Below are 27282 nucleotides of genomic sequence, written 5' to 3'. Positions count from 1 at the left end.
AACTACTGAAATGGCCCCATTAGAAGGATTTTGGAGATGAAAGAAGGGAAATGAAACCAATACTTATTAAGCACATAAGGACCAAGATTTGTCATGCTACTTCTCATTAAACCTCATTAGTTTCCTTATAGCTAAATAGTAATATGCTTTTTTCTCTTTTCTTTTTTAATTGCTATAATATATATATAAACATAATAGTTAAAATTTTAACCGTTGTAAGTTTATACTTCAGTGGCATTAAATACATTTACAATGTTGTATTATCATTTCCACGATCTAGACCCAAAATGTTTTCATCATCCCTAATAAAAATTCTGTACCGATTAAGCAATAACCCCCTTTTCCTCCCTTTTTAGTCCCTAGTAAACCATATTCTACTTTCTGTGTCTATGAATTTGCCTATCCTAAGTGGCTCATATAAGTGGAGTCATTCACTCTTTGTCCTTTTGTGTCTGGCTTATTTGACTCAGCATATAGTTTTCAAGGTTCATCCATGTTATACCATACATCAAAATTTTATTCATTTTTATAGCAGAATAATACTCTATTACATGCATATACCACATTTTGTTTATCCATTCATCTGTTAATGGACACTTGGGTTATTTCCATCTTTTGGCTATTCTGAATAATGCTGCTGTAAATATTCCTGTATAAGTATCTGTTTGACTTTCTGGTGTCAGTTCTTTTGGACATGTACCTAGAAGTGGAATTGCTGGGTCATATGGCCATTCTTATTTTAGCCTTTGAGAAAACCATGAAAATTTTCCATATGAGGTGCACCATTTTCCATTCCCACTAGCATGCACAAGGGTTCCCATTTCTCCCTGTTTTTGCCAACATTTGTTACCTTTCTGTGTATGTTTTAATAGCCATCCTAGTATAGTAGCTGTGAAGTAATATCTCATTGTGGTTTTGCATTTCTCTAATGACCAATGATGTTGAACATCTTTTCATGTGCTTATGGGTCATCTGTAGATCTTCTTTGGAGAAATATCTGTTTGGATCTTTGCCCCCTTTTTAAGTTGTGTTGTTGTTGTTGTTGTTGTTATTGTTGAGACTTAGGAATGCTTTATATATACTGGATATTAATCCCTTATTAGAAATATGATTTGCAAATATTTTCTCCCATTCTATAGGTTGTTGCTTGTTTGTTTTTGCTCTTCTGATAGTATCCCTTAATGGACAAAAGCTCTTCATTTTTGATGAAGTCCAATTTATCTGTTTTCTTTTAGTGCCTCTGCTTTTAGTGTCAGCCCATGAAATTGGTGCCAAACCCAATGCCATGCAGATTTTCTCTGATGTCTTTTTCTGAAAGTTTTATAGTTTTAGCTCTTAAATATAGGCTTTGATCCATTTTGAGTTAATTTTATACATGTGTTAGGTAAGTGTACAGCTTCATTCTTTTGCATATAAATATCCAGTTTTCCCATCACTATTTGTTGAAAAAACTGTCCTTTCCTGATTGAATAGTTTTGGCACCCTTGTAGAAAATCAGTTGGCCATATATGTGAGGGTTGGTTTTTAGGCTCCCTATTCTATTCTATTGGCTGTCTTCATGTCAGTACCATACTGTTTTAATTACTGAAACTGAATAGTAAGTTTCAAAGTTGGGAAATGTAAGTCTCCCAAATTTATTAGTTCTTTTCAAGATTGTTTTGGCTATTCAGAGCCCCTTGCAATTCTTTATGTACTTGAAGATCAGTTTTTCCATTTCTGTGAAAAAGGCTATTGGAATTTTGATAAGGAGTGTGTTTGTTGAATCTGTAGACCACTTTGCATGGTATTGACATCTTCCTATCCATGAACACAGAATGTCTTTCCATTTAATTTAGGTCTTCTTTAATTTCTTCAAGCAATATTGTGTAGTTTTTAGTACACAAGTCTTTTACCTCCTTGGTTAGATTTATTTCTATGTATGTAATTTTTTTCGGTGCTCTATAAATGGAATTGCCATTGTAATTTCCTTTTCAGGTTGTTCACTGCTCATGTATAGGAACACAATTGATAATGTCTCATTTTTTGGAAAGGAAGAAATAGGGACTTGGCTAGTAAGACCCAACTTGGGTCTCTAACTCCAAATCTATTGTGCTACCTCTCAGAGGAGGTAGCTTACCTGGCCCCTTTCCCATATTGTCCTTTCTCTCTGACTTGATGCTCTGAGTTGCAAATTAAGACACACTAGAAAAAGAAGAAAATGGAGCACTGCGACAATTAGGCTCAAAATTCTGACCAGTATGACAACTGAACCATAAGGAGGCAACCAAATTCTCAAGGACACCCATGACATTCCACAGATACATTCACGTCCATTCTTTTTGAGTGGAGGGCCCAGAGACAGATACCAAAGAGTCAACATTGAATGTGTGACCTCAAAATGCCAAAATGGTTGGTGAGAATGATTCAGAAATCAAGAAGCCACTTGTAGCCAATCAAGTACTATAATGTGTTGTCAACATAGGAGTTTCTCATGGCCCTGACCGAAGGACTGTGTCATGGCATATAGATGGGGTTAATGCTCTTGAGGAATTGGGTGAGGTGCCCTCTGCAGCCTGCCACCAGGTTAGAGACCAGGAGTGTGTCACGTAACACTGAAGAGTCTCTAACGGCCATGGCAATTTTCATATGCCTGCAGGAGGGGATGGATAAACTTAGTCCAAGACTCTGAATGCCATTCAGGAGCCACGAGGTTCTCTTCCAAAGTCCCCACTGAATACTTTTCCTCCTTTCCCACACCTGCTGTCTCACAGGATTTCTGAGTCTCCACCTCCTGCTAATTCTGCAGAACAGCACAGGAAGTTTGAATGTGGGACCATGACTCTTATTGCAGCTGCCACTGATGGGAACCTGGCCCAGTGGCTGTGGACAGTGCTATGAGAATTTCCTCAGTCCGCTCTCCTGCTGCCCCTTGCCTAGGCCAGCAAGATACCCAGAAAGGAACGCTGAAGCCTGGTGAACAGAAGTATACTTCTATGTCTGCTTCTATTACACATATATACACACATACAGAGTTGAGAAATCGGAATATTTTCTCCCTCCTCTCGAAGGAAAGAACATTCTGGCCAGGAGATAACACCTTAGGATCGTCTCAAGTTACCCTCTTCTGCCCCCAGTGTAGAGGTGCTCTATCGCGCTCTTCTTCATACCCGCCAAGAAATCCCAGACAAGGAATGATAGTCTTCATACCTAATGAATTACTAACATTTTTAGGTGGAGAAGGAAGGAGTTGTCCGAGCACATATGTAGGTCCGTCCAAATTTGCAGAATACTGAGAAAATCCCTCAGGGCTTCCCAGCTGCCTCAGTAACAACCAGACAGAAGAGAAGTGAAGAAAGTTCACAAAGCAAAATGTCAGCATGGTAACCAGGTAACTTTCTCTGTGGCTTAGACTTTGGACATGTTATAACAGCATTTCATTTATATCACAGAAAAAAATTAATAAAGTAGGTTATAATGTTTTAAATTACTTTTCCAGCAGGAATATGATGCTCTAATGACACAGTCTCTTCCCGCTTCTTCCATAAATCACTAGCGACTTCCCTCAAAACGGTCCTTTGCCTCCAGCTTCTTGCCTTCAGACCATCCTCACATTGCGTCATTAATACACTTAAGCATATCAACCCTTCAATTAAAAATCTGCATTGGAGGTGCCTGGGTGGTTCAGTGGGTTAAGCCACTGCCTTCGGCTCAGGTCATGATCCTGGAGTCCCCGGATCGAGTCCTGCATCGGGCTCCCAGCTATTTGGGGAGTCTGCTTCTCCCTCTGACCTTCTCTCCTCTCATGCTCTCTCTCACTCTCTCTCTAATAAATAAATAAAATCTTAAAAAAAAGGTCTGCACTGTTTCCTTGTTGCCAGTAGAATTAAACCTTATTTCCTTTCTATGCCATTTGGGGTTTCTTACCAATCATTCTTCCTCATTATCCTCTACTGTGTCCAGATCACCAGGCCAGTTATGCTCTGGGGTAAAGTCATAGTTTCCTGCACTTGTAATGGCAGCTCTGCTCCTCTCTACTTTTCTAACTCCTCCTTCTCACACTTCAGGGCTGGGTTCCAATCCCACATCCTCCACTTCTACGCACACCCATCTCTTCCTGCTAGAAATTCCCGTTGCACACTCACTGTGCACCTCATTTTGGCAGCTTCTTTACTGAGTGACTAATATGCATGTCTGACTGCACTAGATGAGATGCTTTGTGACTACAGAGAATAGAACAAGGTCCCTGACCTGCTGGAGAAGACTTAGCTCCTTTATCATGATATATTACTCTCTACTGAGGGCAAGGCCATCTCCACAGTCAAATGCAAGTTCTCAAGTTCTACAAGGATATCATGCTTATTATGGTGCTGGGGACATCCCAGGATTTCAGAAAGACTTACTAAATTGAATTGAATTGAAACTCTCTCTGTGTCTCTGTCTCTGGGGCTTACCTACTAATTGAGGACGGTAGCTCAAGTGTAATAGCTAATTTGCTCTTAAATGGCCAAAACCTAACAAAACTTGTCTACTTCAGCTGTGTTGAAGGGGTAAGGGTAAGGGTGAGAAAGGAGAAACCATCCCAGCCTGTTGCAACATGGAAAAATTGCTCCATGTAAGTCCACTCTCCCGGAGGGACCCCTGGCCCTAGGTGTAAGCTTTGCAGGGTGAAATCAAGTGTGGTGACTTAAAGCCCCACAAGGAAAGGAGTGAGGAAAGGCCAAATGAGTAAAATAGGGAAGGAGAGCAGCAGAAACTTCCTCCACGAGCATATGAGCAGCAAGGGCCATAAAAAATGGAATGGCTTCCTTTGAACGTAACCAAAGACATGGCGGGGTCAGTCGTTGGAAACCACGGTTCACACATCACACATCTGTAGCAGTAAAGGTTGATGTTGGTACATTTGGTTTCAGACACCTGCTTTCACAGGTAACAGCAGCCGGGCAGCTGCCCCGAGTGACTCTTGAGTTCATCTCTCACACCCGTCCTGAGTTGGAAGGATTGAGACAAGCGAGTCCACCAAACCCTGGTTCTCTTCCATGGGGCCCCGGGACAAGTGGAAAGATCTAACCCAAAACAGAACTGGCGAGTTGGGGGACCGGGCAAGGATGTAGTAAAGTCTTCTGCTGACTTCAGGCATCCCCGTCTCCCCCATCCTAAACCAGAAAAGTCTATTCCCAGCAGAGGACCAAGTCGAACGATCCTCAGGCCGATCAAGGTGCCCGCTGAGTCTGGTTGCAGCTCCCGGCCACGGTTTCCTCCCATCTCTTGCCCTAGGGCGCGGAACGGGGTCACTAGAGCCCCCTGGCCCGGGCCCCTCTGGGCGCCCGGGACAGTGAAGCTCGCGCTCCTCCTCTCTCGCATCGCCTCCCCTCCTCTTCCCTCCCTCTGCCAGTCCCTCCCCAAGCCGTGGCGGAGGTGGGGCCGGGCTTGGCTCAGCGAGGCCCGTGCATTCCAGAGAGCCGAGCGAGCTAGAGCAACAAAGGAGCCGGGAGTCGGTGGGAGAAGTCAGGGGGCTGCGGCGCGCTCGGGCGAAGGGGGCGGCTGGGCCGCGGGCTGGCGCAGAGGGGAAGCCAGGGAGCGAGTCCCCGCCACCGCCGCCCCACTCCTGGCCTCCATCGCAGGGCCGGGAGGTAGTTTTAATGGTGGAAGAGGGAATGGGGCTGGAGATTGGGGGCCCAAGGGGCTCCCGGGGCTGAAGACAGTTTGGATTGCCCGGAGAAAGAGTAGAGAGTTGTGCACCCGGCCGGAGCCTCAGCCGCCCAACATGGGCCCCGGGGTCCAAAGTTTGCGAAGTTGGGCGCCGAGGGCCCGCGGCGCGCTGAGCGTCCGAGGGGGCCCGGCACCGGACCTGCGGGGCGCACAGGTCGCCTGAGCCATATCCGCGACCCCAGGGGTTGCGTGTGTGGCCGGGGGGCTCCGGGGAGCGGGCGGGGGCGCCGGGGCTTCTGCTGAGTTGGCGGGTTTGGCCATGGCCGCTGCCCGCCTCGCACGGGGGCCGGAGATTCTGCTCCCGGGGCTGCTGCTGCTGCTGCCGCTGCTGGGGGGCCCGGGCCGGGGGGCGGCCTTGAGCGGGAACGCGACTGGGCCTGGGCCGCGGAGCGCGGGCGGGAGCGCGAGAAGGAGCGCGGCAGTAACCGGCCCTCCGCCCCTGCTGAGCCACTGCGGCCGCGCAGCCCCCTGCGAGCCGCTGCGCTACAACGTGTGCCTGGGCTCGGCGCTGCCCTACGGGGCCACCTCCACGCTGCTGGCCGGGGACTCGGACTCCCAGGAAGAAGCGCACGGCAAGCTCGTGCTCTGGTCCGGTAAGCGCGCGGGAGCTGGAGCCGGGGCTGCCGTGGTGGGATGCGGGACTCTTGCAAAGAATAGGCTCGGGCCTGAGCCTCGGCGAGGGCGGGAGCTGCACCCGGGAGAGTTGGAGGAACATAGTCTGAAACTTGGGTGTCGGCTGTAAGCAGGATGGGACCCTCGGTGAGGAGGAGGGAGGGCGAGGCAGTGGAGGCAGCCGGTCACAAAAGGCCGGAGCAGGGTGGGTGCGCCAAGGATTGGGGGGCGGGGGTGCATGAGGAGGGGGCTCAGAGCCACGGGAAAGGACGTTTTTAAAGAAATGGAGCTGCTCCCCACCTAAGTGCCGCTCTGGAAGCGGGGTCCTTGGGGATTCAAGGCGGTGTTTAGATCTTGGAAAAGAAACCGACCGGGAAATCAAGTTGGAGAGGAAAAAAGGAAAGATGGAGTAGAAGATTTAGGGACTGAGGGACAGGGTGGGGGGAAAGAACTGAGTGTCGAGTAATTAAAAGTTAACCAGAAATTTCTAGAAATCTTGTTTTGGGAGACAGGAAGTCCAGAGAACTGTGATCTTGTCCTGTTTTTACAGGAGATTTCACTGTTTCCTCATCTGAAAAATGGGGACTCTGATCTTTTTCTGAGGTTGTGAAGGAATGAGACTATTCTAAGGATAATATTTGTGTATTCTTTGGAAGTTTGGATCCTCAGGTGGGTCAGGCTGCGGAAGGACACTTAAGTCTGGGATGTTGAGAGCCTGTGGAAACTTTCAAAGTGGTCTGAAGTCCCAGAGCGCTCACCTCAGGGTAGGATTATGGCCAACCCGCAGAACTGCAGAGTGAACCCAAACAAATGCTTCCTTAGCAGTGCGGAGTGGATTCTCTCCCCACTTGTCACTCTTTTGGGCTGGGGGCCTGAAGGGCCTGGGGAAGAGAACTGGTCTTGTCATCCCTTGCTTCTAGTCAGTGTAATTCCAAAACTGTCATTGAAACAGAAAATCAAAAGTCAGGAGCCAGTTTGGCAACCTCCTTCTTTGGGCAGGCTTTGGGGGCCCTACATCTCAGTTCTGCCCTGGGGGCTGATGATGGTCCTGAAGGAGGGAACATATGTAGGCTGCCTGTCATTGTCAGCTTGGCCACTAGAGTTCTCAGAGTCATTGCTGGATGTTGGACAAAGTCATGTCATTCCTGGCCTGATATCATTGTCTGGCAGATGCCAGATGAGAAACTTGGAAGACTGTACTTGGAAGATGGTACTTGGAAGATGGTACTTACCGTGGAGCTACATCCTTACTGGGTATCAGGTTCTAAAGTCGGCATGTAGGCAGAAGCCATGTATAATCAATGGTAGCTTTGAAAAATTCGTAAATTACCATAAGTTCTACGTAAGTTTGCCTCTGCACTCCTTTTATGGTAATATGTTTCTAGAAATGTGTAACGTATAGGAATGTATAATCTATGAGAAGGGACATACCTAGAAAATATAATTTTAGTCTTTCAAGTTACATACATGCAAAAGAGCAGAAGACTGAAGGAATAAAAAAGGAACACAAAAGAAAGGTAGAAGCAGGGGCACCTGGGTGGATCAGTGGGTTAAGCCTCTGCCTTCAGCTCAGGTCATGATCTCAGGGTCCTGGGATCAAGCCCCGCATCAGGCTCTCTGCTCAGCAGGGAAACTGCTTCCCCCTCTCTCTCTCTGCCTGCTGCTCTGCCTACTTGTGATGTCTCTCTCTCTGTCAAATAAATAAATAAAATCTTTAAAAAAAAAAAAAAGGTAGAAGCAGGCTTCTTTGAGCATTACCTGAAAGAAAGCCTGCATTTAGGAGCCAGTCGAATGGAAAATCAGGTCTCTTAGCACAAGGAGCTCATCCAGTTCTGAGTTGGTCACACTGAGAGAATCTTCACATCCCATCTCCCCACCTCTCTGTCCTTATTTATTTTGCAGGGGCCCCGTGCTTGAATTCTCCTAAGTTAAATGCATGTGTGATGCTGCCCTTCTGTAGTTACCATCAAATCAAGGAGATAGGTCTGGACCTCTTTCCAGTCCATACTCCTGAGAGCAGCTGCTGAACAGGTAGAAGTAGATTTGGCAGGAACGTTCAGGAGTTAGAACCATCTGCTGGCTGTGCGGTTTCGATCCTTACTAGCTGGGCCTCTGGTGGGGCAGGGTCTGCTTTGGGTCTTTCTGTTAGGTATTCCCGGCAGTGGGGTCAGAAGCAGATGGTGGTGCAAGCTGGGTCAGTGGTGGGTAGGAGAAGTCAGATCCAAGTGTTAAGAATCACAGACGGGCCTTTGGCCGGGAGCCTCTGGTGAGAAATTTGTCCCGTCCTGTGTGAGAGGTCTTCATTTGACCGTGTCTGAATGGTCAGTGTAACCTGGCTCTTGGAGGTGTTTTTGTGGGTGAAGAATGAAGATGAACTAAGTTGTCTTCACCTGTAAACTTTTGAAGGTAGATCCTTGTTCTTCACTTTTTTTGTTTGTTTGTTTGTTTTAAGCCTCAGAGTTCTGAGTACACAGCCATCCACTCATTCATTAAATGAGGCTGCATTGTCATGTCAGCATGGATCAGGTTCTGGGGTGTATAAAGACAAGGAGTACAGACATGTTCCCCACCATCAAGGAGAAAACAGACAAACAGCTTTAGTAGTTCCTGTGAGAGGTATTGTGACAGAGTAGGGTGCTGAAGAAACACAAAGAATTTTGGGGAACAAGGGAAGACCTCCAGAGGAACTGACCTTAAACCTATGACCTGAGAAATAGGTAGAAATTACTTGAGCCAAGGCAAGGTTGGATTGGGAAGGAATAGGAAGAGGAGACAGTGTGCAAAGGTGAGGAGGTGATTGGGATTGGTACTTTTAAAAGAGTGCAAGAGTGTGCCTAGGTGACTCAGTGGGTTAAGCCTCAGCCTTGGGCTCAGGTTATGATCTCAGGGTCCTGGGATCAAGCCCTGCATTGGGCTCTCTGCTCAGTTGGGAACCTGCTTCTCTCTCTCTCTCTGCCTGCCTCTCTGTCTACTTGTGATCTCTCTCTCTGTCAAATAAATAAATAAAATCTTTAAAAAAATAAATAAAAGAGGGCAAGAATTTTAGCAGAGCTGGATCGAAGCATTTGAGGGATAGAATGATAAGCGATCACACCTTGAGAGTTAGAAAGCAAAGGGATTCATACCCCATATTGAGAAGTTTGGATGTTATCCAGGAGATAATAAGGAGCCACTGAAAGCTCTTGAGTGAAGGAGAGATGTAATCAAATTTGCATTTTAGAAACTCTCTTTGAATTTCTCTCTTTTAGATACTCTCTGAGTATTGTGTGAAGAAGCCATGGGAGGAGGGAGGGCCTGGAGCCTGGTTGATTGTCTAGGAGATGGTTGAAATAGTTCAGGTGAGAGTTGATGGTGGTCATGATGGAGGTGGGGGTCCATCATCCAGAGATGATGGATATGGCTGAAGGAAGTAGACCGATCCCAGCCTTTCAGAGCTAGAACCAATGGGCCTTGCTGAGAAGTTGGATGAAGGGATGAGTGAGCAAGAGGACCTAGGTTTCAGGCTTGCGAGGAAGGTGGTATCATCCCCTTTCACTAAGCTGGGAATCCTGGAGGAGAAGTAGGTTTAGGAAAAAAGCGTGGTGTCATTTGGGCCATGTGAATTAGAGGTGCTCTGTGGACATCTCTGTGGAGATTACTGGCAGATCTGTAATAGGTGTTGCCGAAGAGAGCAGCCGCTGTGTGCTTCCTCAGCCTAGAGCCTTTGGAAGTACGCCATTGAGCGAGGAAGTTTATAGCGCAGGCTGGACTATTTTCTAGATCTGTAGAGAACTCAGTTCCCTCCTATATCTTTTTTTTTTTTTTTTAAGATTTTATTTATTTATTTGACAGAGAGAGATCACAAGTAGGCAGAGAGAGTGAGAGGGAAGCAGGCTCCCTGCTGAGCAGAGAGCCCGATGCGGGACTCGATCCCAGGACCCTGAGATCATGACCTGAGCCGAAGGCAGCGGCTTAAACCACTGAGCCACCCAGGCGCCCCCCCCTCCTATATCTTTTGACTCTCTGGACTTGGGCTTCTTCAGGCACTCAGCATCTTTCCCCATTATAGCTTGAAATGTCTCTTCACAGGCATTCCAAGCTGACCAGACAAACATAATATACAGGCCACGGTCCACCTTGGGCCAAATCTGGCTTGTTAAATGAGGGAAGGAAGCAGAGACCTGCGGCCGGTGAGGGAAATAGGTCCCTGACAGCCAGCACGTAGCCTCTTCGACCACTGCTGTGCTGTGTGTGCCCAGTAATGTGTGGCCCTGCTGCCCAGCCGGGGAAGCCAGGAGAAGAGAGCCAGAGAAGCTGGACGGAATTTCTCTTTTCCTCTTAGACATCTGGTTGAGGTGATGAGAGGAGAGATGTTGGTGATGGTGGGTTGTTTGCAGGGGTAGAGCAGAAAGAATTTCCCTAGAGCTATTCCCAAACCTGGCTGACAAGGAGAATCAGTTAAGATATATATACATATATTTATAGATCTATAGATCTATATATAGAAGGTATGAAAATACAGAAAAGCATCTGTATTTTCATCCGTAAGTTTTCATTTTTGCTTTAGATTTTTCACTTTTTAATTGATTTATTTTCAAAGATTTTATTTTTAAGTGATCTCTACACCCAACATGGGGCTCGAACCCACAATCCTGAGATCAAGAGTTGCACACTCCTCTCACTGAGCCAGCCAGGTGCTTCGAGATTTTTAATTTTTTAATTGTGAGATGCTGTATGTATACAGAAAGTGTATAAAATGCAGAGGTACTAAATAACAAATAATTTAAAAAGGGACACCTGAGTCAAGAACTAGACCATCGTGGGCTGCCAGAAGCTCCCCTTTCTTTTCAGTCACATTTTTTCTAGAAGCAACCACTACCCTAATGTTTTTGATTATCAATTCCTTTTTCCTCTATAGTTTTTCATCTAGTTTTGGAATCCCTAAACAGTATATTTCGGTTTTGAATGTTTTAGAGTTTTCAGCAAATCATGATACATATTTTCTTTTGTCTTTTATGTCTGGCTAGTTTTGTTATACATTCTTTTGTAAATTTCATCTGTGTTATTGCAACTTAATTTTTTTTTATTGCCAAACAGTATTCCACTGTAGAATATATCACAATCTACTAATCCATCTTGTTGTTGTTAAACATTTAAGTTGCCTCTTAAATTTTTGGCCATTGTGAATACCATTGCCAAAAGTATTCTTCTATGTACATCCTGGTGCACTTGGGTCAAATTTCCCTAGGCACCTACTCAGAGGAATGGGATTACCAGACAATAGGGCATGCATAACCTTCACCTTTAGTGGGGAATACAAAACAGTTCTCCAAAGTGGTTGTACCAACTTAGGTTCTCCATTAATCCCACGGAAGAGTCACCATTGCTCCACGTGACTCCTGATCCTTGGTGTTGTCTAGTCAGCCTTTTACATTCTTAACAATCTGGTGGGTATATCGTGGTATGTTTTTTGGTTTTAGTTTGCATTTCCCTGATAACCAGTAAGATGAAGCACCATTTCAAATGTTTACTGGCCATTTGGATTTTTGCTATTATGAAATGTCTGTTCACATCTTTGGCCCATTTTTCTATAGGGCTGTCATTTTCATAAGATTTGTAAGTGTTCTTTATTTATGCTGGGTATGAGTCCTTTATTGGTTGTGTGCATTGAAAATATTTTCTGTGGCTTGCCTTTTCATTCTCTTTGTGTCTTCTGTTAAACAGAAGTTCTGCGCTTTTAGGTAGTCATTTATGAAACTTTTTATGATTACTGCTTATTGTCTTATTTTAAAAAGTCTTTTCATGGGGTGCTTGGGTGGCTCAGTCGGTTAAGCATCCTACTCATGGTTTTGGCTCAGGTCCTGGTCTCAGGATCCTGAAGTTGCCCCGCATGGGGTTCCCTGCTCAGCAGAGAGTCCGCTTCCCTTCTGTCTTTCCCTCTGCCCCTCCCACCCCTGCTCATACACACACACACCTCTCAAATAATTAAATGAACCTTTAAAAAAGTCCTTTCATAACACAAAGTCATAAGCTCTTTCTCTTATATTTTCTTCTCAAAACTTTTTAGATTCTCCTTTCAATTTAGACATGTAATTCACTAGTTTCATACATGTTGTCTCAACATCATTTGTTAAAAAGAACATCCTTTCTCCACTGCTCTGCCGTAAATTAGGTGTCCAAATATCTGTTTGTTTCTGGGATCTTTACTCTGTTCCATGGCTCTATTTTGTCTATCTGTTGCTAATATGTACCATCTTAATTGTCATATCTTTTTTTTTTTAAATTATCATATCTTTATAGCAACATCTTTTACCTTCTTTGGGCTATGAACCTCTTTGGCAGTCTGGTACAACTATTGGCCCATTCTCAATATAATATTTCTACATTTATAAGGTAAAACACATAGGATTAAAAAGGAGCATGTAAGATTACAAAGGAAATTAATTGGGCGCCTGGATGGCTCAGTTGGTTTACGCAGCTGCCTTTGGCTTAGGTCACGATCCCAGGGTCCTGGGATCAAGCCCCACATTGGGCTCCCTGCTCAGCAGAGAGCCGGTTTCTCTCTCCCTCTGCCTGCCACTCTGCTTACTTGTGCTCTCTCTCTATCTCTCTGTCAAATAAATAAATAAAATCTTTTAAAAAAAAGATTACAAAGGAAAAGAATTACATTGAAATATAAATATCAACTATATTAAAACAATTTTGTGATCTAAAATACATGTGCTTCTTTTTTTTTTTTTTAAGGTTTTTTATTTATTTATTTTACAGAGAAAGAGAGATCACAAGTAGGCAGAGAGGCAGGCAGAGAGAGAGGGGGAAGCAGGCTCCTTGCTGAGAAGAAAGCCCGATGGGGAGGCTTGATCCCAGGACCCTGGGACCATGACCTGAGCCAAAGGCAAAGGCTTAACCCACTGAGCCACCCAGGCGCCCCTATGTGCTTCTTTATTAATACACTAAGTAAGATGTACTGTGAGTTTAATATATTCATCATAATGTCAAAGTGGAGATGAACAGTAATAATATTTTGAGGTATCTGTAACAAAAATGTGCATTTGTGACAAAAACACAAGTACTGATAACATTACTATAGTATGTGGCTTCTATCCATAATTGAAGGTAAGGCTAAATTTCTGTTACATCTAATTTTTTTCCCATCCAAGTTCATGGGCCCCTTAATTCTCTATAAGAATCCTTTCTTCTTCTTTTTTTTTTTTTTTTAAGATTTTATTTATTTAACAGAGAGAGAGATCACAAGTAGTCAGAGAAGCAGGCAAAGAGAGAGGAGGAAGCAGTCTCCCCACTGAACAGAGAACCCGATTCAGGGCTCGATCCCAGGACCCTGAGATCATGACCCGAGCCAAAGGCAGAGGCTTAACCCACTGAGTCACCAGGCGCCCCAAGAATCCTTTCTGAGTTCCAAACCAAGGACCTTCACTGTTCTTTTTTTTTTTTTTTTTTAAAGATTTATTTATTTGAGAGAGAGAAAGAGCACAAGTGGGAGGATAGAGGAAGAGGGAAAGCGGGAGTCTCAGGGACTCTGTGGTGAGTGCGGAGCCCCTCGCCGGGCTCAGTCTCACCACCATGAAATCATGACCGAAGCCAAAACCAAGAGTTGGACACTTAACCGACTGCGTCACCCCAGCGCCTACCACTGTTCTTATAACACTTACAGTATTTATGGTACAGTGGTATCTAATAGAGTTTGGCCATTCTTGACCCTTTCTGTTTTAATGTAAAAATAGTTGGTGGTGGTTTTGGTGGGTATTATATTGAATATACAGACTAATTTGAAAAAAAAAGACACCTTTACAATATTGAGCTTTCCAATCATTTCATTGTATATTTCTATTTAGATCTTTGATTTTCACAATTTTTTAAATTTTTTTGCAGCGTCCCAATGTAATTTGTTAGATATAGTCCTAAATACTTCATTTAAAAAATACTATTATAGTCCCCTTCACATTTCATTTTCTGTTTGTTGCTGACATTTAGAAATACAATTGATTTTGAATCCAGTAAACTAGCTAAATTTATTCTACACACATAGCCATCCCATTTGTGAATGAGTTTTGTGTCTCCCTTTTCAAGGTTTATATCTTTTAATCTTTTTTGCCTTAATGTACTACTTAAGAAACCCAGTATATAGTTAAATACAAGTGGTAAAAGTAGCAACATCCCTTATCTCTGACTGTGTTTCTGTATTCTAAAGTTTTTCCATCCCTCACTATTACGAATGATGTTTGGCATAGGTGCCTGTAGTTACATTTTATCAGATTAAGGAAGTGTTCTTTTATTCCTAATTTGCCTATTCCTCTTTTTATCATGGTTGCATGTTGGACTCTATCAACTACTACATCTACTGATATGATCATATGATATTTTTTTCTTCTTTAATCTGTTAATGTGGTAATTGCATTGATTGATTTTCCTAATGTTAAGCCAATCTCAGAACAATGGTTTTCAACTTGACTGATCATCTGAACCTCACAAAAAGTTATTTTTAAAGTTTCAACTGTGGGAGCGCCCCAGGGTGGCTCAATCGGTTAGGCATCTGCCTTTGGCTCAGGTCATGATCTCAGGGTCCTGGGATCGAGTCCTGCATTGGGCTCTGCTTGGCAGGGAGCCTGCTTTCTCCTCTCTCTCTCTCTGCCTGCCTATCTACCTACTTGTGATCTCTCTTTGTCAAATAAATAAATAAAATCTTTAAAGAAAAAAAAAGTTGAAATCGTGGGGCACCTCGGTGGCTCAGTTGGGTTAAGCCTCTGCCTTCAGCTAGGGTCGTGGTCCCAGGGTCCTGGGATCGAGCCCTGTGTCAGGCTCCCTGCTCAGTGGAGAGTCCATTTCTCCCTCAGTCTCTTCCCCTGGCTTGTGTGCTGACTTGCGCTCTCTCTCTCTCTCATTCACTCGCTGTCTCTCAAATAAATAAATAAATAAAATCTTTTTAAAAAAAAGTTGAAATCGTGGCAAATATTTAAGAAGTCTATGAATATAGAAAAATGCTAAGACTAATAGAACACTTGTCTTTATTTTTTTCTTTTTGTTTCATATTTTAATAAAATCAAAGAAATAAAACAATACAGATAAAGTTGATGTCCCCTTTCTTCATGTCTACAATTTTGTTCCCTTCTCTAGGGAGATTCCCCCATCTCAGTCATTTGCATATTTTTTTAAGCCTAATTACTTCTAAAAATTGGTAGTAAGCACACATACAAAAATCAAAAGTAACGCAAGTTAAATCCCTCCACTTTTGGTTCCAGCTACCTAGAGGCAATCACCAGTACTGGTTTTTGTGTGTCCTTTTAGAGATATCCAACATATGTATAAATGTAGATGTGTCCTGAGTCTTTTTCCTCCAATAAAGAGCAGTTGTAGCCTGCTCTTTAGGCTGTTCTCACTCAGCCATATCCATTTAACTAGATGCATTGGAGATAGTTAGATTTCAGTGCAGAGAGTTCAACCTTGCATGGTGTCCTATTATATTGATTCATGATATTTTATGTAGTCGGTCTCCTATTGATGGCTATGCATTCATGCCGTTTCTACTCTTCTGTTACAAACAATGCTGCAATGAATAATCTTATGTATTATCTTTGTAAACGTGTCAAGTGGGATTGCAAGTACAAAATTTTGATAGATAATGCCAAATAGTCTCGACATGTATTTATTAATTTCTGTTCTTACTAAAAATATACGTGAATGCCAGTTCCACCCACGTTCTTGTCAATACAACGTTTTCAAATGTTTTCATCTTTATCACTCTGTAAGTTAAAAAATTGAATCTCATTGTAGCTTTATTTCACATTTAGTTTATTAAGAGTGAGATGGGGGCACTTGGGTAGCTCAGTTGGTTGGGCATCTGCCTTCGGCTCAGGTCATGATCTCAGCGTCCTGGGATCGAGTCTCCCATCAGCTCCCTGCTCCATGGCAGCCTGTTTCTCTCACTCCACTGCTTGTGCTCTTTCTCTCTCATGTTTTTTTCTCTCAAATAACTAAAATCCTTTTTTTTTTTTTAAGATTTTATTTATTTATTTGGCAGACAGAAATCACAAGTAGGCAGAGAGGCAGGCACAGAGAGAGAGGGGGAGGCAGGCTCCCTGCCAAGCAGAGAGTCTGATGCGGGGCTCGATCCCAGGACCCTGGGATCATGACCTGAGCCGAAGGCAAAGGCTTTAACCCACTGAGCCACCCAGGCGCCCCAATAACTAAAATCTTTAAAAAAATGAGATTGAATGTCTCTTTATGTGTTTAAGGGCCATTTGGATTTTATCGTTGTCTTTGCCCATTTTTCTTTAGGATTATGAATTTCTTTCTGATGTGGAAGAGCTTCATGTACATAAGGAAATTAGCTCCTTACCTGTGATATGGATCCAAAATACATTTTCTCAGTGTGCTGCTTTTCTTATGATTTTATTTTTTACTTTACTGAATTTATCTATTCTTCTGAAGTCTTTTAAAATCTTCTATTTTATGGCTTCTGAGTTTTGTGTCATACATCAGAAAGCCTTCTCTACTTCAAGATTTTAAAAACCATTTCCCATCTTTTCCTCTGGTACTTTAATATTTAAAACTCATGTAGTCATTTTGATTCATCTGGAATTTATTTTTATGTAAGAAATGGGGTAAGGATCCAAATTATTTTTTCCCTAGATAGTTCTTTTAATATTTTTTCTTTTAATTAGTTCTTTTAATATTTTTAAATTTTAATTTAAAATTAAAATTTTAATTTTAATTTTAATTTAATTTAATTTAATTTAATTTAATTTAATTTTAATTTAAAATTAAAAATTTTAATATTTTTAATTCTTTAAATATTTTTTAAAAATTTTTATTCTTTAAATATTTTTAATATTTTAATATTTCTTTAATTATCTTGGGGAGTTTATTTTTAAGGTACAAAACAATATTTAAAATAAGAAAAAAAGAAAAACAACAAAATTCCACATTTTCAGAAGTTGATTACTGCAGATATTACAAAAAGCTGAAAAAGAACACAATGCTTTTATTAATCCACTGCTTGCTGCTCCTCAGGAATACATTTTGGGGGGCACCTGGGTGGCTCAGTGGGTTAAAGCCACAAATAGATAAAGATTTTATCTATTTGTTAGAGAGAGAGAGAGAGAGAGAGAGAGCGCACAAGCAGGGGGAGCAGCAGGCAGAGGGAGAAACAGGCTCTCCACTGAGCAGGGAGCTCTGGGATCATGACATGAGCTGAAGGGAGATGCCTAACCTACTGACCCACCCAGGAACTTGCTCTGTGCCCTGGGAATAGCTTTTAGGGTAGTGCGAGCTGTGAGTGGTCAGAGATCGCCAATGAGAAATAACAGCTGGTATTTCCTGAGTGCCTCCTGTCTGACGGGTACCATGCTAAACACATTCAATACATTATCTAATTCTTCACATTCCCGTGAGGTAACTCTGTTATCCCCTTTTCACAGATGAAGAAATTGAGGCCAGAGATAAAGTAATTTGCCCAAGGTCACACAGCTGGGAGATGGTAGAGCCAAAGCTTGGACCCAGGGAGGTTCATTGTAGTTTCCATGCCCTGTATCCCTCTACTGTATTGCTTTCCTCCCCAAAAGGGCAGATACCTGCCCTGTCACCTCCAGCCTGGCAATGTGGATGTCACCCACTTTGGTCTAACATTCTTAGAAGCTTCTCCTAACACAACTTCCTGTGGGCAGCAGGTGTTCTGAAGCAGGGAATGACTTGGGAGGGGCAGTGGGGGCAGAATGCTGAGTGGGCCTAGCCACTGGGGAGCAGGGGAGAGGCCTGGTTGGGACAGGGGTGCCAGGAGACCTCTACCTGTTTCTGTCTTGCTGACAACACGTTTCCTCCCTCTGCACTGGACAGAGCTTCCTCTGTTTTTCTCCATCTGATTTCCTGTTTCCTCCTCCAGCTTTGGAGGACTCCCTGACTACCTCTTCTTAAGCTTCCACCTGTTCTCTGTTTCACCTCAGCTCGGTAAGAGGAACAAGGATCCTGGGATCTGGGCGAGGGGCCACATCTGGTTCTGGTGCATGAGCCCTGCGTGGGGTGGGTCCCACCACCTCCCCTTCCCCTGGAAGAGACCTGTAGAAGGTTTTAAGAATGCCCCTGAGAAGGTAAAAGGCAAGTCAACTTGGGGTTCTCAGCCAGAGGCACTAATACTCCCTGGCAGGGCATTTGGAAATGGAGGCTGCTTTTTAAAAACTTAAATTGAATTACCAGATACATAGAGAAGAGTGCACGGATCACAGGCTTGCTTTCCACGGGGCAAGCACACACATGTAACCGATGCCAGATCGAGAAATGGAATGTTACCAGTATCCCAGAAGCTCCCTTTCAGGCCTCTTCCAGTCACCAACCCTGGAGTAAGGGCAAGAAAGAGGGGCATTTGGGGGTTGTCATCATGACTTCGGGGTTCTGCTGGCATTTAGTGGCAGGAGTGTAGGGAGGCTAAAGGCCCTGCACTCTGCCGGACAGTCTTGCAGCACCAAGAATCGTGCTGCCCAAATGCCCTGTTGGGAGACACCGTGCCTGGCAGCTGCTAGTGTTGTGGCCCAGAGACTTGCCTTCAGCCTGGGAGCAGCTGTGGCTGGGATTCGGCACGCGGAGGGCTTTTACTGCAACGTATCCATACTGTTGCCTCCCTACAGGCCTCCGGAATGCTCCCCGCTGCTGGGCAGTGATCCAGCCCCTGCTGTGTGCTGTGTACATGCCCAAATGCGAGAATGACCGGGTGGAGCTGCCCAGCCGTACCCTCTGCCAGGCCACCCGAGGGCCCTGTGCCATCGTGGAGCGGGAGCGCGGCTGGCCTGACTTCCTGCGCTGCACCCCTGACCGCTTCCCCGAGGGCTGCCCGGTGAGTGCTTTGAGGGGCAAGCCCCAGGCTTAGGGCAGGGCCCCCACAGGAGGCAGGGACAGGGGAGCTCCCCAGCCTTCCCTGCTGAGAGACCCCAAATCTGTAGCCATGGGGTCCAGGAGCCACGTACCCAGACTGACGCTCACTGGCTGGGCCTCTTAGGGATTATCTGCTTACTTATAAAAGTTAACTGTGTTCAACAAATATTTTTGGAGCACCCACTCTACTAGGTGTTGGGGGGTTTCGGGCATCATGGATGACAGGAACGCCTTCTCCAAGAGGGTTATCATGTATTTAGGGAACGATGGTAAGTACACATACAATAACTAGAGACCCAGAGACAGGAGGGTGATCTCCTTCTGGCTGTAAAGGAGAGCTCATAAGTAATGATAGCAACAGTGATATTGGTAATAATACTGGTTATTATACTCACTACCTGCCAAATACCATATGAGCCGTTTACATCTATTTCTTCATTTAATCCTTACCTCACACCATGAAGTAGCAACAGCTCTCTTATAGCTGGGGAAACTGAGGTAATGGGTCAAATAATTTGCTCCAGACTATTGATAGCATTTGTCACTGAGCGGCCGCACTGGGATTCAGAAGCTGGAAGGCTGTCTCCAGCTTGTGCTCTCCGGCAGTCCGCCATGCTACCCCGAGGCCTCGTGTTCAACCAGAGGGCCCCCTGCTCCCTTTTGCACTGCCTTCTCCCCTTCCCTTGTGCCAGAATGAGATGCAGAACATCAAGTTCAACAGCTCGGGCCAGTGCGAGGCTCCGTTGGTTCGGACTGACAACCCCAAGAGCTGGTACGAGGACGTGGAGGGCTGTGGGATCCAGTGCCAGAACCCGCTGTTCACCGAGGCCGAGCACCACGACATGCACAGCTACATCGCCACCTTCGGGGCAGTCACGGGCCTCTGCACACTCTTCACCCTGGTCAGTGGCGGTGGGGGGGTGGGGGTAGGGTTGCAGGACTGGACGGGGATGGTGGGGAGAATGGTCAGGGGAAAGGGGGCCTAGAATGCGCAGCCCATAAAGTGGGAAGGAGTTGGATTGTCGATCGGCTGGGCTGCGGGGGCAGAGGGAAGTGGGGAGGCAGTGACCTGATTGGGCCCCCAGGGAAGGGTCTGGAAAGGAGGGGCCTGGTGTTCAGACCAGGGCGTGTGTGGCAGCAGAATCATCCTGACCTCATAGAGCGGCCCCTCACTTCTCTCTTCCAGGCCACATTTGTGGCTGACTGGCGGAATTCGAATCGCTACCCTGCTGTCATTCTCTTCTATGTCAATGCCTGTTTCTTTGTGGGGAGCATTGGCTGGCTGGCCCAGTTCATGGACGGCGCCCGCCGGGAGATCGTCTGCCGGGCAGATGGCACCATGAGGCTTGGGGAGCCCACGTAGGTGTCTTGGGGACCCAGAAGTGAGGGTGAGGGGCAGAAGGCTGGAATGTGTGTTTCCTGCAAAAGGGACAGGTTGGGCTTGAAAGTGAGATTTTAGTGTTGGATTCAGCTCTGCCCAGAGTGCCCAAAGATTCCAGCAGGTTCTGGAATGGGCTGTGATGGTTTGCATCTACTCCAAGGGGCATCTTCCCCACCCTCTTCGAATCTCCCTGGGTCCTGTCTCCAAGCCCTGACTCATAAGGAACCTCCAGACCTGAGAAGCCAAGGGTCCGGGGGGACAGGGTGCAGAGAGCTGATGAAGAGAGTACAGAATGACCTCCCCAAGAGACATGTCACATTCCGCACAGCTCCAACGAGACCCTGTCCTGCGTCATCATCTTTGTCATCGTGTACTACGCCCTGATGGCTGGTGTTGTCTGGTTTGTGGTCCTCACCTATGCCTGGCACACCTCCTTCAAAGCCCTGGGCACCACCTACCAGCCTCTCTCTGGCAAGACCTCCTATTTCCACCTGCTCACGTGGTCACTCCCCTTTGTCCTCACCGTGGCGATCCTTGCCGTGGCCCAGGTACAGTGACTGGTAGGGGGCTGGGGACGTGAGTGGAGTGGGCTTGGGTAAGGGGGCCCAGTGAGCCACTCTGTCCCATCCACCCACCCCTTCCTGCCTCAGGTGGATGGGGACTCTGTGAGCGGCATCTGTTTCGTTGGCTACAAGAACTACCGATACCGGGCCGGCTTCGTCCTGGCCCCGATTGGCCTGGTGCTCATTGTGGGAGGTTACTTCCTCATTCGAGGTGAGTGAGCGTCCGGGGCCAGTGCCAGCTGGGTGACAAAATCCTCCAGGCACCTGCTGGGTGGAAGTAGGAGAGAGGAGCTGCCCGTTCTGGGCCTTCGCAGTAGGACCTCTGTCAGCTCACCCAGGGCCTCAGTGCTACGTAGAAGGTGCCCACTTGAGGCAGACATAGTGTCATGGCCCTTGGTGTCTGGCCAGGGAAATGCAACCCTTTACTCCAGGCCCAGGGGCCAGGGCTCACAGCCTGTGGAACAGATCCTGAGCTGGGTCCCTGGGGGCAGCTGCCCTCATGTGCTAAAGAGCCTGCCCTGTCCCTATTCACCAGCTCAGGGCCTTCGGTCGTGTGTGTGCACCCCGAATTTCTATCTGCTCTCCCCCTCTTGGAGCCTGGCTCTTCATCCATTCCCTACCCACAAAGTTTCCACAACACACACAGATTCACTGTTCCCTCATTTCCCCTCTGAAGCCGCCACCTCCGCAGTGAGCCTCCCTCTCTTCTTAGCTTGCTCATGTTGCGTTTTCTTGGTAATCTTCAGCTTCCTCCCCCTGTGCCGTCAGCTTTCTTCTGTTCAGCCCACCTCTTGCTGGCCGTCTCTGGGCCTCTGATGCATGTTTTGTATCTGCCGTCCTCTATGGTCGCCATCAGCCACATGTACTGAAACTCGTCCAGCCTGAGCTGTGTCCTGAGTATGAAATCCGCGCTGTATTGCAAATACCTCGCACGGAGAAAGCAAACCATCTCACTAATAGTTTGTTCTATGGGTTCCATGTTGAGATGTTAATTCAATAAACAATGACATACTGCTTATGAAACGTATGGAAATCAGCGCTACTTGCAATCTGTTTACTTCTTTCCTGTGGCTGCTGGACGGATTGAGATTCTGTATGCGGCTGACGTTATGTTTCTGTTGGCTAGCGCTGTTCTCGCGTCTCTTTCTGTGCCTTTTCCATCAGCACAGCTTTGACCTGGCTGCCTTGCTTACGGATGGCTGGAGCAGGACCCAGGCCCTTCCTCTCCCTTGTTGTCTGTCTGTCCTGGACTCTGCCCTGGTCTTTCCAGTACACAACCCATCTCCCACCAACTGTGCTTCCTTTCTCCAGGGTCTCCAGTTCCCCAAGCTTTACATCATAGCAGTAATCAGACTGGGGACTCCTTGCCGTACCCAAACCTCCCGGGAGAGAGTGGCCTTGCCCCCACTCATGCCTGGGGTCTCTCTTATGTTCAGGAGTCATGACTCTGTTTTCCATCAAGAGCAACCATCCCGGGTTGCTGAGTGAGAAGGCTGCCAGCAAGATCAACGAGACTATGCTGCGCCTGGGTGAGTGGACCCCCAGGGCCGTTGGCCTGAGATGCTGGCCAGTCCAACGCTGTACCCTCCTGGGGCTGTGGGACCTGCAGGACAGGGTCTGGGGGGATGCAGTGTCAGTGGTGCAAGTTAGCAGCCTGGGGAACAAGACAAGGCTTTGGGGCATACGCATGTGTGGAGGGGGGTGATGGTGGTAGTAGCTCAAAGGGACCTTTTTGGACAGAAGAATTCAAGTTCACGCAGGACTGCTTCCTCGTGCCCCCTGTTCCACACTTGGCTCAAGTGCCCTTCGGGCCTTATTTTGGAGAACACAGCAAACTGAGCCTGCCCTGGATTCACCCCAGACCCAGCTATCTTTCAGGCCCGAGTGGTGCAAATACCTGGTCCCCACTGCCGCCCCTGCACCTGGGATTGGTAATACTCTGTCCCACTCTGGCCCTCCGCAGGGATTTTTGGCTTCCTGGCCTTCGGCTTTGTGCTCATCACCTTCAGCTGCCATTTCTACGACTTCTTCAACCAGGCTGAGTGGGAGCGGAGCTTCCGGGACTATGTGCTGTGAGTGTGGGGCTGGGGGCTCATTGGAGGGGCAGCCGCCATAGGAGCTAGAGCCAGGACTGTGGACCCTGCCCTTCTTGCCCCTCAGCCCCAGGTTCCTGCCTCCCATGGCAGGTAAAACTGCCTGTCTCGCTCTGGGCACCCAAGATGTCATTTGCTCTGTAATCTGCGAACACAGCAGATGACATTCCTTCCCTGGCTCAGCTCTGCCCTCTTCTCTGCACGAGCCACCGTCTGGCTAGTGTGTCTGTAACGGCGACAACTCTGTGTTGGCCGCTCTAATTCTCACATACTCTCACAGAGCCTATTACAGAGTCCTGCACAGAAGTGGTTACCTCTCCATGATAGGTTAACAACCTGTTAATGCTTGGCAGCTTTGTCTGTGCTTTTTTTGTGTCCCCATGAGATGACTCTGAGAGTAAGGCAGCTCACCCGCAGAAACACTTGCTGATGGCGGGAAGGACAGTTACGGGTCTCATTAAAATGGACACCAGTCCCTGTCCTGGCTGCCTCCGGCTCTTCCGTAAAGGCTCCAGCTTCCAGTCTTTAAACCACACTGATGCCTGGTCCTCCCCCAGAGATTTGACTTAATTGTCTGGGGTGACCCAGACACTAGCAGTTATTAAAAGTAACTCAAATGTCCCAAGTGACTAACGGGCACCCAGGGTGGTGAATCGTGGCTGAGGGGCTTAGTTCTTTCTGAAGTCTTTGGATTGATTGTGTGGGTACCACTCAGGAGACCCAGAAAGCCTCACTATCTGCTGCCCGCCCCCCCGCCATAGGTGCCAGGCCAACGTGACCATCGGACTACCCACCAAGAAGCCCATCCCCGATTGTGAAATCAAGAATCGCCCTAGCCTCCTGGTGGAGAAGATCAACCTGTTTGCCATGTTTGGAACCGGCATTGCCATGAGCACCTGGGTCTGGACCAAGGCCACGCTGCTCATCTGGAGGCGCACCTGGTGCAGGTGGGGTCAGGAGGCAGCTGGTTCTTGTGGCCTTACTCTCTCAGGCTTGGTGTCCCCACGGATAGACGATATGGGCTCCCTGGTGTCCTGGCAGTCTGGGGCAGGCCGGTTTTCTAAGGGTCTGCACCGGGCTGCCTGAAGCTGCCTTCTCTGTGGCTCAGCACTGCCCCCTGGTGACACCTCCTGTCCTTGGGAGAACGGATTGTGTGTTGAGCCAGTGGCCAGCATCTTCTAAGAGTGGAATGATCGGAGTGGTTTGAGTCCTGGGCATACAGGAGCCCTGAATTCTATCCCCACTTCCTGGCAGAGTCCTCGAGGCACTTGGGGCCCTCTGGAGGCTGCTTCCCTGGAGGGGATGGCTTCACTGGTCTTTCACAAGATTTGGTGGAAAGTGGCTGCTCCTCTACTTTCCCTCCCCAACCCCTTCTGCTCTCAGGTTGACTGGGCAAAGTGATGATGAGCCCAAACGCATCAAGAAGAGCAAAATGATTGCCAAGGCCTTCTCCAAGCGGCGTGAGCTGCTCCAGAACCCAGGCCAGGAGCTCTCCTTCAGCATGCACACTGTCTCCCACGATGGGCCTGTGGGTGAGCTTCGGGCCCCTTTCCTCCGCTGGAGCCCCTCAACACCCATAGTACCTGGTCCCCGTCTCCCTGTGCTGGTGTGGACACGTGGGCTGTCTGGAAGTCTGGGAGGAATAAAGCACCCCAGCCTCTTCTTACACACTCAACTCTCTCCAATCCCCCTTCCCTCCCTGGCTATGCTGCCCTCTGCTTCAGCCCTTGGGTCTGCTTGTTGGTACTTTGGTTTCAAAAGGACTCATCTCCTCTCCCTTCTTCTGTCTTCTCCAGTTGCTCTTCCTGGGCTAGAGTAAGTGAGGGTTCCAGGAACTGGGCTCCTGGGCTCTAGTAAAACCCCACTCTTCAGACTAGGACTGGGTAGATGACTATGATCATCTGTGTGGGCTTTCTGGGCTTGGTGGATGGGGAGGGGGCTGCTGGGAGAAGATAAGGGAGGAGCCATCATCCAAGGCAGTCATGATGCTTAGCCTTTCCTTCTATCCCCACAGCGGGTTTGGCCTTTGACCTCAATGAGCCCTCCGCCGATGTGTCCTCTGCCTGGGCCCAGCATGTCACGAAAATGGTGGCTCGGAGAGGAGCCATACTGCCCCAGGATGTGTCTGTCACCCCTGTGGCAACTCCAGGTACAAGGAGTCAGGCTTCTGTAGGAAGGTGGGGGGCATGGAGGTTGGGGGTTCTTGGGACTAGAGCACCAGCAGCTGCCAGAGGGGAGGAGAAAGGAAGGCCCTGGTGGGTCTAGAGTGCGGGGCTGAGGCACTAGAGACCTAGAGTTGTGGGTCTCAGAGCTCAAAAATAGGGGTCTGAGAGCAGGTGATATGGACGGAGCCGGCATCCCAAGCTCCTGTACTCTCCTGCTGTCAGTGCCCCCGGAGGAGAAAGCCAACCTGTGGCTGGTTGAGGCGGAGATCTCCCCAGAGCTAGAGAAGCGCCTGGGCCGGAAGAAGAAGCGGAGGAAGAGGAAGAAGGAGGTGTGCCCACTGGCACCACCCCCTGAACTTCGCCCCCCCGCCCCTGCCCCTGCTGCCAGCGCTGTTCCTCGCCTGCCTCAGCTGCCCCGGCAGAAGTGCTTGGTGGCTGCAGGGGCCTGGGGAGCTGGGGAATCCTGCCGACAGAGAGCCTGGACCCTGGTCTCCAACCCTTTCTGCCCAGAGCCCGGTCCCCTGCAGGATCCATTTCTGCCCAGTGCCCCAGTTTCCACAGCCTGGGCTCAGGGCTGCCGGCAGGGGCTAGGGCCCATTCACTCCCGCACCAACCTGATGGAGGCCGAGCTCATGGATGCAGATTCAGACTTCTGAGCCCGGAGTGTGGGACCTGGGCTAGCAAAGAGGAGCAGAGACCATTCTGAGATTCTTCATCCTCCCCGAGAGTGCTTCCCCAGGATCTTGTCTTCTGGAGAACCTGAGGGTGCAGTGCCCTCCCAGGAGGTTTCTCTCTGTCTGGCTGATGGCGATGGGACTGTGGGAAAGGGCTCTGACATCTCCATGGGTAGGCCTCATCCAGGGAAGGGCCCTGGAGCTTGGGGTCCTTGTTTCTACCCCGCCAGTTGGAGTCTGGCTGGCAATATCCATCTGTTGGAGGGGGGGACAGTAACGGTAGACGGGGGCGACACCACCCAGAGTGGGCTGTGGTTGCCAATGAGGCAGCCAAGCCCATGCCTGAGAGACAAGTGCTGGCTGCCCTTTTCTGACCCTCTCAGACCAGATGTGTTTCTTGGGTCACGAGCCTTTGGTCTAAGTGGGGACAGGGCTCCCTTCTCCTCCTTCCAGGTGATTGTGGACCTGGAAGCGCCCATTCTCCTACGGGCTATAACATCTCTTCACAGGTGTCCAGTTGGCCCGACCCCAGGCCAGTAACCCATCCTGTGGGCTCCTGCAGCCTCCTTCCCCCTTTGCCTTTTCAGTTCAACCAGGCCAACCTCTTCCTGTTTCCCGTTTGTTGATTAAGACCCAGAACTTCTGCATGCTCCACCCCTCCCCCAGCCCCCTTCCCTTTGATGCCAGGCTCCATCTCCAGGTGAGAGATTGGTTCAGCTATGGAGCCCGGGCGTGCTGTAGGAGCCTTTGGGCCCCTGAGAGACACATGTTATCTCCCTCCCATCCATCCGGTGGGGGATCGGTCCTCTGACTTGAGGGGCTACCCTGGGAGGCTGCTGGAGCTTCAGCCAGGCAGGAAAGCTTCCTTCAACTTCCACAACTGGTGGGTGAGGAGATTCCCTCCTCTTATAACCTCTAACTCTGTCCCCAAGGTCCCAGTGTCAAGAACCAGACAGCAGGAAGCTGTAGGAGCTGGCTGGGTTCCAGATCGGGGATAGGGATGGGGAGAAGGAATACAAACAGTAAATAAAAGGTTTTTGTATAAACTCTCGGCGTGCTTCTTTTTCACAGGCCCTGGTCTTGGGCAGGGCACTTGACTGGCTCAGTCATTAGAACATGCGAGTCTTCATGTCGGGGTTGAGAGTTTGAGCCCCACATTGGGCATAGAGATTCCTTAATAAAATAACGTAAAATAAAAAACAATTCATCAGCCCTGGTCTTGCCCTGTTTACCTTGTCCTGATGGCAT

The 27282-nt window shown here is 47.7% G+C and overlaps 1 protein-coding gene across 1 annotated transcript; it reads left to right on the top strand.

Annotated features, from left to right (window-relative positions):
• Nucleotides 1–5939: 5939 nt before the first annotated feature.
• Nucleotides 5940–27080, top strand: SMO (smoothened, frizzled class receptor). The gene is made up of 12 exons (XM_046021532.1): nt 5940–6281; nt 18915–19120; nt 19851–20060; nt 20345–20517; nt 20868–21087; nt 21190–21313; nt 22539–22631; nt 23066–23174; nt 23957–24142; nt 24579–24727; nt 25210–25344; nt 25583–27080. The coding sequence occupies exons 1-12, from the start codon at nt 5948–5950 to the stop codon at nt 26014–26016; spliced, it is 2373 nt and encodes a 790-aa protein (XP_045877488.1). The 5' UTR covers nt 5940–5947; the 3' UTR covers nt 26017–27080.
• The last annotated feature ends 202 nt before the right edge of the window (nt 27081–27282 follow it).

The sequence above is a fragment of the Meles meles genome, chromosome 10, assembly GCF_922984935.1.
Source record: "Meles meles chromosome 10, mMelMel3.1 paternal haplotype, whole genome shotgun sequence".
Lineage (NCBI taxonomy): Eukaryota > Metazoa > Chordata > Mammalia > Carnivora > Mustelidae > Meles > Meles meles.
This window is presented reverse-complemented; position numbering and strand designations above follow the sequence as displayed.